The sequence below is a fragment of the Labrus bergylta genome, chromosome 15, assembly GCF_963930695.1.
Source record: "Labrus bergylta chromosome 15, fLabBer1.1, whole genome shotgun sequence".
NCBI classification, from domain to species: Eukaryota; Metazoa; Chordata; class Actinopteri; order Labriformes; family Labridae; genus Labrus; species Labrus bergylta.
This window is the reverse complement of record NC_089209.1, coordinates 23,711,320-23,725,605: the sequence shown is the minus strand read 5'-3', so window position 1 is coordinate 23,725,605 and position 14,286 is coordinate 23,711,320. Positions and strand designations below refer to the sequence as shown.

The window sequence follows — 14,286 nt, the reverse complement described above, 5'->3', positions numbered from 1 at the left end:
GTGAGACTAATGACACAGGTGAGACTAATGACACAGGTGAGACTAATGACACAGGTGAGACTAGGAGACTTAGGACACAGGTGAGACTAACAACACAAGTGAGACTAACAACACAGGTGAGACTAACAACACAAGTGAGACTAACAACACAGGTGAGACTAACGACACAGGTGAGACTAATGACACAGGTGAGACTAAGAGACTTAGGACACAGGTGAGACTAACGACACAGGTGAGACTAACGACACAGGTGAGACTAACGACACAGGTGAGACTAAGAGACTTAGGACACAGGTGAGACTAAGAGACTTAGGACACAGGTGAGACTAACGACACAGGTGAGACTAACGACACAGGTGAGACTAAGAGACTTAGGACACAGGTGAGACTAATGACACAGGTGAGACTAACGACACAGGTGAGACTAAGAGACTTAGGACACAGGTGAGACTAATGACACAGGTGAGACTAACGACACAGGTGAGACTAATGACACAGGTGAGACTAAGAGAGTTAGGACACAGGTGAGACTAATGACACAGGTGAGACTAACGACACAGGTGAGACTAACAACACAAGTGAGACTAATGACACAGGTGAGACTAAGAGACTTAGGACACAGGTGAGACTAATGACACAGGTGAGACTAACGACACAGGTGAGACTAATGACACAGGTGAGACTAAGAGAGTTAGGACACAGGTGAGACTAATGACACAGGTGAGACTAACGACACAGGTGAGACTAACGACACAGGTGAGACTAACGACACAGGTGAGACTAATGACACAGGTGAGACTAATGACACAGGTGAGACTAACGACACAAGTAAAACTAAGAGACTAACGACACAGGTGAGACTAATGACACAGGTGAGACTAACGACACAGGTGAGACTAACAACACAAGTGAGACTAAGAGACTTAGGACACAGGTGAGACAAACGACACAGGTGGGACTAATGACACAGGTGAGACTAACGACACAAGTAAGACTGAGAGACTTAGGACACAGGTGAGACTAACAACACAGGTGAGACAAACGACACAAGTAAGACTAAGAGACTTAGGACACAGGTGAGACAAACAACACAGGTGAGACTAACAACACAGGTGAGACTAAGAGACTTAGGACACAGGTGTTACTAATGACACAGGAGTGACTAACAACACAGGTGAGACTAACAACACAGGTGAGACTAATGACACAGGTGTTACTAACGACACAGGTGTTACTAATGACACAGGAGTTACTAATGACACAGGAGTGACTAACGACACAGGTGAGACTAACAACACAGGTGAGACTAAGAGACTTAGGACACAGGTGAGACTAAGAGACTTAGGACACGGTGAGACTAACAACACAGGTGTTACTAACGACACAGGTGAGACTAACAACACAGGTGAGACTAACAACACAGGTGAGACTAACAACACAGGTGTTACTAACGACACAGGTGGGACTAACGACACAGGTGAGACTAAGAGACTTAGGACACAGGTGAGACTAACAACACAGGTGAGACTTACAACACAGGTGTGACTAACGACACAGATAAGACTAATGACACAGGTGAGACTAAAGACACAGGTGAGACTAACGACACAGGTGAGACTAACGACACAGGTGAGACTTACAACACAGGTGTGACTAACGACACAGGTAAAGACAATCAAGCCATCATTATGGAAGCTAACCAGAAAAAGGGAGGAAGTGAGACAAGAAACACTGGTGACAAGTACTACAAAATAGGAAACACTGTAGACAGAGAACTCAAGAATGTAATAGTGACAATACACACAGGAAGTACAGAAACACCAGGATAAGAAATTACAAAATAAAACAGGAAACACTAAAGACTAAACTAGGAAACATTAAATTAAATAATTATGAAAGGAAAAAAAAGCAACACCAGGGAAGAAAGACAAACTAAAACAAGACAGGAAATCTAAACTGAAAATATAAAAAAACAAATCATGACACATAGCTGCTAGCCTATCTGGCATCCCTCAATACCTGTACATTTTACAGTTATAATAATGCTCATTAGTTGATGTCACCTGCAGGGGTCAGGTAGAATAGCAGGATTTTCAAGGTATTGTTGAGCTGCACTGCATTTGTGACCTTCTGTCGGCCATTTTGATTTTGGAGACATTTCAGGTACACTTACTACTTCTGGCCATTAGGTGGCAATGTATGGGATGACTTACTAACGTCCACTCGTGATGTTGAGAAACCATTCCATCCATATTTAGGAGAAAACAGCTCTTGAATATATTTCCTCTGTAGTGACCCGTAGACATGAAATGTTAAAATAGCATCAAAGATTTGATCCCAAAGTTGAAAACTTCTGTTATTCTGTTTGTGGTCTTTCAATACTCTCCACAACGCCAACCAAACTGCCAGAGAACAACATTCAAACTTGATGATTATAAACTCTGTGAACAAGTCACTTTCTTTTTGGTTACAACAGAAAAATTATTGTTGAAGTTAAACAGTGCAAACACCTGCTTTAAAAAAAAGGACAGATTTTAGTAATGTGAGTTTATTTATGGGGGAAAAAAGGGCAACTTAGAGGCAGAACAGCAAAACACATTGGATACAAGAATAGCTGATTTATGAGCTGTGGTGCCTCCTAACATACAGAAAATGAGTCAGCAAACTTCAGTAGATGGAGCACAGAACTTATCCATAAAGAGAAAAGCTAAATGCACAGGTATAAAACGTCACAAAAATAAAAGGAGTGCGGGCGAATTTTCAAACAAACAACACGCCGATTTGCCTTTTAATTGAGAACGTTATTGACATCCTTATCAGGAAGTATTGCAACCATCTGATGTGTTATTGCTCATTTGTTTTTATGTCTTCAGCTTATCCAATCAGAGGAAAATAAAAATAAACAAAGGTTGAGACAACCAGCACAACTAATCATCTCTTCTTCCACAGGTAAAACATCAGCACAATCTGTAACCTTTTATCAGCAGTGTGAGCCCGATGAGGATATTGAGTGGTGAGTGACAGTGGAGCAAAAATGGCAAGCATTTCTTTGATATAGTTAAATTATATCTGCACTCCTCAACCCTCTAAGTGTACCTTTTTGAAAAACAAATACAGACTTCTGCAGGGAGAGACAGAGAGAGAAAGAGAGAGAGAGAGAGGGAGAGAGAGACAGAGAGAGAAAGAGAGAGAGAGAGGGAGAGAGAGGGAGAGAGAGAGACAGAGAGAGACAAAGAGAGAAAGAGAGAGAGAGAGGGAGAGAGAGAGACAGAGAGAGAAAGAGAGAGAGAGAGGGAGAGAGAGAGACAGAGAGAGAAAGAGAGAGAGAGAGAGAGAGACAGGTATCTCCTGTCATTTACGTAGGAAATCAAGCTGCAACCTCTGGTGTTGGAAATCAAGCCAACGCAAAAGTATAATAAAACCTGCAGTTCCTCGAGTGCCCACTTGAGGCTGGCTCTATTAGCCAGATAATCCCTGTTAGTTCCCTTATTAAAATGTCAATTTTTACAGCAGCAATAAACATGTTTACAGCCTGGTATGAAAATGTCTCTAAAGCTCATTTCTATGTGTGTACACACTGTACAGGGGTAAATTTTGTATTAATCATCCGTTTTGAATTCATTAAGGTTAAGAGTTATGCAGATTAGTCATGTGACATAATAAGGCTGATTTAACCAACGTTGTGCGTTGTAGCAATAAGCCATAAGGCTCTGCCTCACTTTGCTTAAACCCTGACTCGACTTCTGTCAGCTTTGTATTGTTTCCAACGTTTGGCATATGCTAGCTGGATAACAAGTTCCACCTATTTGCTAGGTGGAGTTAGGTGGAGTCAGTGTTTCCAATGTGGCGACCACCATTGTTCAGCTTCATAACTCCTCAACAGACGTCACTGAGCCTGGCGACTTGTTTCCACTTATTGTACTGTATATGACTGGTGTCGGCAGATCTGTAGAATAGATGATGCATCCTAGTGTCCAACGCAAGGAAATGCATCTCTTTATGGACGGATAGAAACCTGATATTAACTACCTGTAGCCGTGGGGAAGGGGCTAATCGAAGAAACTAGCCTGTTAGCTAGTTAGCAGCATGTTAGCTCCCTGAAATCAACCCCAAAGCTCAATTAATTTAATGTATTTTAGGCACATTTTGGCTAAAATATTACAGAGGGGAGGAGTTTTGCAGGCACATCTGATATCACAGAGAATTCCACAGTAATAAGTGGACTACTACGACGATGAGTTGTAGTACAGTCACAGGATGTATTGGTTTTCTGTTTTGAAGTGTAACTTCTCGGCCCTGACACAGGACTTGCGAGGCGACCACACAGTCAGCCGTTATAAGAGTTAATTCTCTGATGTATGTTTGGTGTGTGTGGGACACAGCAGTCTCTGATTGTACAGCGAGGTGGTCAGCGTGGATGGATGAGTCCACAAACAACACTAGAGGCCGCTGTTTCTTACCAAAAGTCAAGTCTCATTAAAAGATGAATGGTTGGATGATATTATCAGAGTTCTTGATAATATGAAGACGTCATGGTCAGAAAACACAGAGCTCCACAAAAAGCTGCTGATTGTCGCTCTCTGTATTATGTCTCTCAGGAATAAACAGTTCCCTGCTTTCTTCATTGACAATTTGAGTGACTGGTGCAGAATCATACAACATTATTCTGATGAAACATGTTGTGATTTTCTGAAACAAGCCAACATGAAAATGCAAATCTTTAAAAACATCTCATAGTGTCTCCTTTTTGATCAACGTTGTTTCTATCAAAGTCTGATGAGGACCAATCCCAGCAGCAGAAGAGCAGCACGTGTATGTATGTATGTTTGTATGTTTGTATGTATGTAGAAATTAGGTATCAGAGGTTTGGATAATAAATTACAAAAACATTTCTAAGCATAAAATTAGATTTTTATCTTGTCGTCTGCTTTTTTTTTTTGCTTTGCTCCTCCTAAGACAAACTGAGCAGCTGGCGTTGAACAGGTTGAATGATTTCTCTCTCTGATTTTTATTAAAGGTGATGGATGTTCTGCAGATTTAGACAACAGGAAATCCATCTTGAAAGCAGCTGCTTCTGCAGGACGTATACGATTCTGCTCAGAACTTTTTTGCTGTATTTTCTGTGATCAGTCTTGAATTGTGATTTTAGCAACTAAAAATAGAATATTCAGTCCTCTTTTTTTGTCCTCTGTAAAACTGTTATTCTGGTATGAGACGCAATCTGAAAAGGTCGACTTATTTTTTTCTGAAAGTGTAAGAGCAAATAAAAAAAGATTACAAAATAAAGTTGATTTAACAATAAGATGCTGTATTTTTTTTAATGGCTCAAAGCAGAGCCTGTTAGATCGTCCAAAATCCAGGTTTTTCCTGCAGAATAAATCCATGCTACATAATGAGAAATGAAGTAAAGCTGCTGCAGAGTTTGATCCTGTTTGAAGTCTGACTGTCAGTGAGGAGAAAACAGCCACACATCAGGATTAAAGGGAAGAATTGGCCTCTCTGAGAGTCTTCATAAAGAATTCACCTGAAATAACATTATTCACTGTGTTCTTGCAGGGAGGGACTTTCTCCTCCGATGTAAACACAAACACAAGTTTTCTGGAGGACGATGGGTCAGTGTCTGCGCTCTGTTCGGTTCATGCACAAAATAAAAACCAAATGCCGCAACTTTACCCATATATTTAGAAGGTAAAGTGATGTGAAAGGGTTCAGAGTATGCCAGGATTGGAAGTAAATGTTGAGATTCTGATTATTCTTGGTAATGAAGAGGAGAGAACACTCTGTGTTCGTTGGTCTGTTGCACACAGTTGTGCGTAAATTTAAGCTCTCAGAGTAACGATAAAGAAAGAGCCAGGGATTTTCCTGTTGATTGTGTGTCCCATGGTGACTTTGGATGGCCATGTACATCTCTTAAAGAAAGCTTAATAAATAAAGATATTACAAATCAAAGGTTTTCGCTACTTACGTCCCGGGTTTGTGCGTCTCCGCCGGCGCAGACCAGCGCTTTTTCCTACTTCTGTGTTTCCTGCACTCCCCGATCAGGACCAGGCACAGGATCAGGAGCACAAACCTTGCGTAACAGGGCATAATAATAAGTTTAAAAGTCCCGCAGCGAGTTGATCAGTGCCGCTCTGGGTGTGCGTACGGTACGCTCGGTGCGCGGAAACATCGTCTTGTCAGCGGCGGCAGGAGAAGGAATGCAGGGAGTCCGGGAACTGTGTTGGAGGAAGAGAAGAGTCAGAGAGGAGGAAGAGAGAGAGAGAACGACGGGATGCTGAAGTCTGATCCGCGCTCTGATTGGTCTTCAGACTCTGGAGTGTTTTTTTTTCTCTGCGCAGCATCAGCACCAAATGAAGCCGCGCGCGCTGCAGAAAACAGAAACACGACGACGTCCCCTCTGAGGAGCCGATCCGAGGCAAAGACATGAGGAGAGTAGGACGTTTTTTCTCAGAGGAAAGAGAACAAGCTGTCCCATATTCCCTGTACTTTATTATTTTTTATGACAATATACAGAAAGAAAAAAAAATCAGGAAACAAGAACAGGAGTTCTGATTTGATGCAAAATCTGCTTGGAAAATGTTTTAAAATGCCATGCAAAAATGTCTCATGTTTCTCTGATTTAATTCTCCATGAGTGCACGGTTCTATTTGCATTTCTTGCAGCGTTGGACATTATTTAATTATTTCTAACACTTTTGCAGTGTGGGACATGTGTGAGGGCATCCTCTCTCTCTGAGGTAATATGCTGATGTTCACATCTGTCTCACTCAGGACTCTCTAACCTTCAGTCAGTTAAAGGATGGTAAATCACTTTAGAAACCAAACAAGATATGATAGGCTACTTCATGTAGTATTCTAATATCTGTCCTTAGATTCAGCTCAGTCAGGATTAATTTATTATACAGATGCATCGATCCACTTTTTCAGTTCCAATCAGTTTACGATATATGTACTGATATTTTAACCATAATAAACATTGATATAGTTGTTGGTATTATGTGTAAGGCTACATAAAGTTGAAGTAAATATAGCAAAAAATAATCAAAACATATAAAAATAAAAATGATTCCAAAGAAATGGAATCATTTTTATTTCTGAACTTTGTGCTGGCTTCACATACAAACAGGAAGCAACAACAACTGAAGGTTTTCAAATTAAATGTGTTAACTGAAGAGTAAGAATTGTAGTTTTTTTTGACATAGAAGGAGCTGTTTCATCTCGTCTGAATGTCCTGATTTGAGGGTGCTTCATGCAGTTCCATCTGAATGTCTTTACAGCTAAACTTTGTCTTTAAAGGTGACGTAGATCAAGTCTGTCAGTTCAACAACGATATGTAAATTACACCAATATCCGACCTGATACAGATAATTGATTAGAATCCCTAATATTTTTCATACATTTTCCAATATTAGCCAAATCCCTGCCCCATCTTTTTTGACCCATAATGAGTTTGGACAATCAAAATATTTTTATTTTAAACTAGATATTCTATTATTGTATCCATACAGCTCCATTTAAAGATCATATCAGAGTTTACAATATTTATTTGAAAGGACAATGTCAGATATTTATCCAAATGGTAACATTCTTGCTGAGAAATTAAGTGCCAAAAACTGCAGTTCCTTTAGGGTCCACTTGAGGCTGTCTCCAGAAGTGACTCAATCCCCATAAAGCCCCATGTTACACTTTACATTTTTTACAGCCTGGTAGAAAAAACTGTTTTGTGTCTGCAGTTCATTTCTCTCTTCATGACTTCTGCGCATGCTGAATATTTACACAACTCACCTGTGTACATTATATTAAGGCTTAAAGTGATGTAGAATTAGGGGCGTGGCCTCTTTGAGTGACAGGTGGGAGCTGCCTGTGTAACCTAAGATAATTTAGTCACTGAACTTAACATCCAGGCCATGTCTGTGCTGTTGGTGGGATTTTTGAGGGAAAAAAAAGGACAAATAGTCGGTCTTTTTGTGTGATAACATAACTACATATAATATAATTTAAACAGATGATTTATATGAAAATCCATTATCCACTTATCGTTGTCATGATTGAAAAATGACCCCTATAGTTTTTATGTACCAGGCTGTAAACACATTTATTTCTGCTGTAAAGTTTGGTATTTAACATGTGTCTCTATGACAGTTGACTCACTTTTGGAGACAGCCTCAAGTGGACACTCGGGGAACTGCAGTTTTTATCAATTCTGCATTTGCTTCATTTTTTGTAGATTGTTTAGCGTAGATAACTAATAAAGAACCTTGCTATGTTTAATACACCTTTACCATTGAATGTCCATGAATCATACACAGTGGTCCTTTCAAAGTAAAAGACAGGCTACATATTCCCTTGTTGGTTATGGAGGCAGAACAAGACCTTATGAAATCTGACACGGAACAAACAGAGTTTCATTCAGGCGATTTATTTTCTGTTTATATCCCGTACACCAGCCGAGAGCAGAATCATTGTAGAGACAGAAACTGTGCTGCCTTCAAGTCAAACCTGAACATGTGCAGGTGTAAGATGTTGCTCCAAATGCAGAAAAACAACAGAGACAGATTTGTTCCCCTCAATAGGTCGACTGCTACGAGCACCTCTGAGATATTTTTCCATGCTGCCGAGTTCTGTTCGTGTCAGAAAGCCGTCAGTTATGAGGAGCAAAGAGTGAATGTAAATTACCTCCCAGTTTCTCCGAGTCTCATCAGAGCGATAAACCCTCCTCAGAGTGTATCAAAGAGGGTAAACGGCAGACAGTGTGCGGGTCTATTTATACGGGGAAAATTAGTGTTTGCGGTCGGCTTCAGAAAATGCAAGACAAACAAGAGACTAATGCACAGAGACGTGGAGTGAACACCATCAAACATCAAGACTGTCACAAACCAGAGGGATTCAAGCGTCCACAGAAAAATGACTTCCTGTTTCAAATTAAATTTAAAAAATCTGTTGGATGTTTTAAAAAAAAAAGCCAGTTGTGTTGAAGGAATACAGACTGATAACTGAACCTGCTGCAGATCAGACTCGTGGTAACTGGTGAAAATAGTCTTATAAATTATCTCACCAGTAAACGTTTCCATGGTGATAACAGCTCAAAGCACTCTGCCCTCCTGTGCTCTTCAGAAAACCATAGTTTTATTTGGCAGAGCTATTCCCTTCACAGAATTGTCTTTGGATTTTTTTTGTTGTTGCTCCAAAAGTCTTTTCTTGACCTTCAAATGCTTTCCTGTAGTTTAAACGTTGTTTTCAGTGCAGCTGGAGTTTTAAATTTAAGGGTAGTTTTTTTTTTTCTTACATCCAGGCCCTGCATAATTTGGCATATTATTGACAGTAAGGATCAAAAGGTTGATGGCAAACACTCCGACTCGCCCTCTGGTTGGCTAAAGCCTGGCTCACACTGCAGGATTATCGGGTCCGATTCTTCCTTCCTGACAACCGCAGGGTCGCTCAAGACTCAAGGCTGCTCTGAACCGATTATCTGCTCAGATTCTCTTGTAGTGCGAGTCGTACAAGGATCCTATTTTAACATCCCCGATCTGCTCGGTGAATGTCGGGAACGCCTCGATTTATTTCAAACAGGTTCGATATTTAGAGTGTTACAATTACGTCATGAAAGCGTCTGACAGAAGTCGAGTATGACTGCAGTCACCAAGAGACGAGGGAGGACAGTAATAAGTGTTACGGTGACCGGCGGCAAAATGGCAACCTGAACGGGGGCGCTGAACAACTGCATGCTCGTAGTTACAATCTGAATATACAACACATGTTGTCGGCGTCTCCCCAGACATGTATGTGTTTACCTCTGCACAAAGCATTATAATTGCAAATTTAACTGCCTGCTCCATTGTTTATGTGAGGTGGTGCGTTCCTCTGTCGGGTACCATAATCTTAAGTCAATCCTGTAGTCTGTGATGCGCCAAGATTTTTATATCTTGTAGTGGGAGCGTGTTTGAGATCATGGAGAAGATCTGTTAGGATTCTGTTAAGAGAGAAGTGTGTGATGCTACTGGATTTTAAAACTCCTGCAGTGTGAGCCAGGCTTTACCCTGATATTCTTACTAAACCAACCAAAAAAAGGCAACAGTGTTTACTGGCCAATAGGAGACAGAGTAGGGGGTAGAGAGGTATCATCCCTTTGTGATCCTAGGAAGAAAAATTGCAGCATACTTTGGAATATTGTGAATCAGAGTGGATTTAGAAACGGGGATCTATGGAGACTGGAAAACAAGTGGGTACAGTACACCCTGTATAACCTGCACTACACTACTGGGTAACAGGTACTAATGTCTCTTAAAGGTGAGCATTGTGTATCTTTTTTTAATTGTTAGTTCAAAGCTGGGAATTACACACACATTAAAACACACAGTTTATGTTTCTGGCATAAAAATAGGATTAAATATTTGGGTTTATTTCTGTAACATTGCCTGACACTTAACATACTGAATAACAATCTGAAAGAATTAAACATACTTTAACAGGCTCCTTTGATCCAAGAATGACATTGCAGCCGCTACAGCCGGTTTTAGCCGCAGGCTCATGAAGACATCTACTGGGTTGATCCCAAAACATTTTGTACCTAATAGTCGTTTAGACTCCAAACTAGAGCCCACGTTTAAAAACGTACCACATCAATCGCACCTGTATGAACTGAAGCTGGAGCGCTGAGGCTGGAGCGCTGAGGCTGGAGCGCTGAGGCTGCTGCAGAGGTATAATGGACTGAAGTGACCCAACAGGACATTAAAGCACATGATGATGAAGAAGAAGAAGCCCTAAACACACTCTCTGTGAATAATATACTTTTCCAATAATGACAGTGAGACAAACCCCTCCCACAGTTCAATGAGGATTACATGTTAAATTACATTTTGAATTAAATAATGAGAACATGATGCAGCTCTAGGACAGACAACAGACACATTAAAGAAGGTATGTGATGTGTGTGTGTGGAGGTGTGACTTCCTGTTCTTAAAAAATGCACCACACTGGAGAGTAAAATGGACACTGATTAAAAGACACCCAGGAGGTCTGGTGGTGATTAAAGTGCCTCCACTGCAGGAATGAGATCTCCCCTCAGAGGAGACTGAACCTCTGCTGACGAGCACAGTGGGAGGAAAGTCTGTGGAAGCCGCTGACTCGGCTCTGGTTCCACTGCAGCGGGTCACAGTTCTGTGGTAGGAGGATTGGACTCGAGAGAAGGAGGGCGTGAGGGGCCTCGCTGGTCACAGCTCAAAGTCGAACTGGTACTCATTAGCCAGGTAGATCCTGCGGAAGATGAGAGCGGCCAGAGCGAGGGTGAGGAGCACGATGAGAACGGCAGAGCCCGTGTGGATGTCCTCCTCCTGCTGCTGGCGAGGAGCCGGGGGGAAGGCCGGCCTGCTGGCTGCGTCTCTGCCGTCTCTCTGACCCTGCTGGCTCTGCTGCTGAGCCCGACGCTGCCGGGGGCTGAGGGGGCGACCCGGACTGGGGACGGCAGTGGGTCGAGGCTCCTCTTCTGAAGCCTCTGCCTGTGGAGCAGTGAGACAAAAACTAAGCATCAAAGAGTCTTCATAACAAAAACAATATGCACCTTGTGTTACTTTTACCACAGAATCATTTCTGAAGCATTTGTTTCTATTTGACTGTCAGAAGCTGCACACAGCTGACTTAATCTGCCTTGGATTCTCCCCGGGATTTCTATGATGGCGTTCAGTTTCAGCTGTGAAGATCCGGCCTATCTGTCTGAGTGACAGTTTCACTGTTTCTAACAAGCAGTATTTGGAGTTTCTTAGTCACGCCTTACTTTAAATCCTCTATAATTTGTGGTTACTAGCAGTGAAGGGTATCGAGCTACTCTTCAGATTCAATAGTTGTTACAATGGCAGACATTTTTAAAGCACTCATTCCTCTTTAGTTTACATGAAACAGTCGACAACTATACAAGATTTAGTGACATGGATTCAGCAGGCGAGGTCACGCTAACGTCAGTCCAATGGCATCCTGGGAGAACAAACCCACGGGCTGATGATCATTCAGGTGTGAGCTTTCTGTCTTGGAGTAAAAAATATGTTTTTCCCTGCTCAAGAATATAGCTGAGTTGTCTATGTGCAGGAAGGAAAACTCTCTCCATCGCCAAGGACAGTACGCTCTCGACGTATGGAGTCAAACCACACACTTCTACTAAACCAGCTGTCAGAGAGCTGCAAACACTGAGACCCAGGTGCAGCTCACAAGGAGTTGTTTTCTCTCACAGTGCCAAAACAACCCAAAATAATGTCAACATTAAGTTTGAGGATTGAAGCAAAACAAGTAACACTAAAGTTACTTTTATAATGCAGTAACTCAGAACCCAAAATAAAGAGGTTTTAATGAGATTAAATGACAATTAACAGACTGAGAGGAGGCTCAATTAACCACATCATGCTTAGTCAGGTCATCAGCAGGAGGGCCAGCGTAAACCTTCTAAAGTGTTTATTATTTTAGAATGGGGTTTGGTTAAAACGTTTCTGGAGAATCTCAACAACGGCAGGCGTCGCAGCACATCATGGATTTTCACTGAAGGCCAAATAATGAATCACGCAGGTTGAGTTTCTTTAAACATGTTAAAGTAGATATTACCTTCTCTCAGAGTGAAAACACAACTTTGAAGATGGAAACCGTTGACTCATAGTTGTGTGTGTGTGTGTGTGTGTGTGTGTTTACTTGTTTATTAGGATTCATCACAATATCTTGTGTGACAAAAAACAACAACACAGTAGGGCACATGTTTAAAGGAAGTCCTCTTTGTGTCATTAAAGAAATAATAAACATTATAAACCTTTAAGGTTAACTTTTCTTTGGCATGAACAATCTATGATCATCAAAATCTTCTATATATTAATCTGAAATCATCTTAAATTGTCTCTGGCGTTAATGTCCCTAAACAAAAAGAAGAGTTTATTAAAACAGATAAATGAACCCTGCAAGAACATCTTCCACATTTGTGCCACTTTTTTTTTTTTTGTGCAACTTTATAGAAATAATCGTTATTCTTGATCATCCTGCTTCAACACATTCAAACCTACGTCAATGTTTTTCCAGCATAAATACTGAAGGTTAAAGTTATTTCAGAGAAACTGTGAAACCGCTGCACAGGCCCCTAAAGTGCAGTTTAAGGGCCTGTGTCCACTGACGATGCTCTTAGCACTGGCAGCAACCACAACCACAGTTTCAGAGCGCTGCTTCTTGTTGCCAGGTTACAAAAGTTAACTTCTGATTCCCTTGGTAGTGGCCGTTAGCTCTGTTAAAAAAAGTTCCATATGATTAATATTTGCTTTTTATTCAAATGAAATATCACCAAGAAAATATATAAATGAATCTTGTACTGGCATTAGCAGCAACTCTGGACGTGGAAATTTAAAGAGTTGGATAAGTTTCTTCTCGGCTGTCATAGTTGATATGAGCTGATATCAGAAGTCCTGCCCCTTCTTGATTCGGATTGGACGGTAAGGGTGAATTGACATTGGTGAGTGAGTGAAATGTCAAGACGCTGAACATGTTTTTGCACTCTGGGTGCTGAGAGCTGAAAATGCTAAATTGCATTGTTGTCGTTTTCTTTCAAAATGTAATTCAGTGGACTCCTTCTCTCAGACAGGGACCAAAGAAAGTACTGAAGAACACTAATCACTTAAGGCAAATGTATATTGGTGCAAAGGATTAATGTTTCAATGCACTGTATCTCCTTCAGAGTTTGACTGTTTCTTAACTTTCTGTAGATTCTGCCTGAGAGACAGAGTCCACTGAATTAAATCTTGAACTTCTAAGGTCAATGAGAGCACTGACCTCCACCTGTGGAGCGGCTGAAGCGCAAGAGTTTCCTTCTGCTTTGCATTGGTTTGGTAGTAAGAATGGATGTTGCCAGTGCGAAATACAGCCATAGTGTAAAAAGTCTTGAGGCTCAGGTTTTACAGATAAAACATTTATATATTTCAGTCAGTCAGAGTCGGCTGTGGACAGAACATCCTTCAGGACTGTGCAGCGGCAGTGTAGGATACCTCGGTCCAAACAGGTTTTAAATCGTGTCCCTCCAGCTCCAGATGGTGAGTCCTTTTTCTGACCTCCTCAGTTTTATCCAAAAACTCACCAACTCTAATCTAAGTTGACCCTCCTCCCTGCTCCTCCACACTCTGCTGCTGTGGTACAGTGGTGAGCAGCTGGCGCCAAAAAAAAAATCAATCCTCTTAGGCGAACAAAGCTTGTCCATAACATCTGAACTGGTGAAAGAAAGCAGCGGAACCATCGACTCCAAGCTGCCGAAACAGATCCAGAGAGATGTGCTGAG

General features: G+C 41.3%; 2 protein-coding genes across 2 annotated transcripts in view; both read right to left on the bottom strand.

The window, feature by feature from the left end:
- The window catches only part of LOC109997941 (gamma-aminobutyric acid receptor subunit rho-2), a 38,709-nt gene extending 30,458 nt beyond the window's left edge, over window positions 1-8,251 (bottom strand). The window contains exon 1 of the mRNA XM_020652620.2: window positions 5,966-8,251. Within this exon, the coding sequence (XP_020508276.1) occupies window positions 5,966-6,087 (122 nt within the window). The 5' untranslated portion in view covers window positions 6,088-8,251. The remainder of the gene's footprint in view (window positions 1-5,965) is intronic.
- Window positions 8,252-10,377: 2,126 nt separating this feature from the next.
- The window catches only part of ube2j1 (ubiquitin-conjugating enzyme E2, J1), a 49,348-nt gene continuing 45,439 nt past the window's right edge, over window positions 10,378-14,286 (bottom strand). Inside the window, exon 8 of the mRNA XM_065963530.1 lies at window positions 10,378-11,494. Within this exon, the coding sequence (XP_065819602.1) occupies window positions 11,210-11,494 (285 nt within the window). The 3' untranslated portion in view covers window positions 10,378-11,209. The remainder of the gene's footprint in view (window positions 11,495-14,286) is intronic.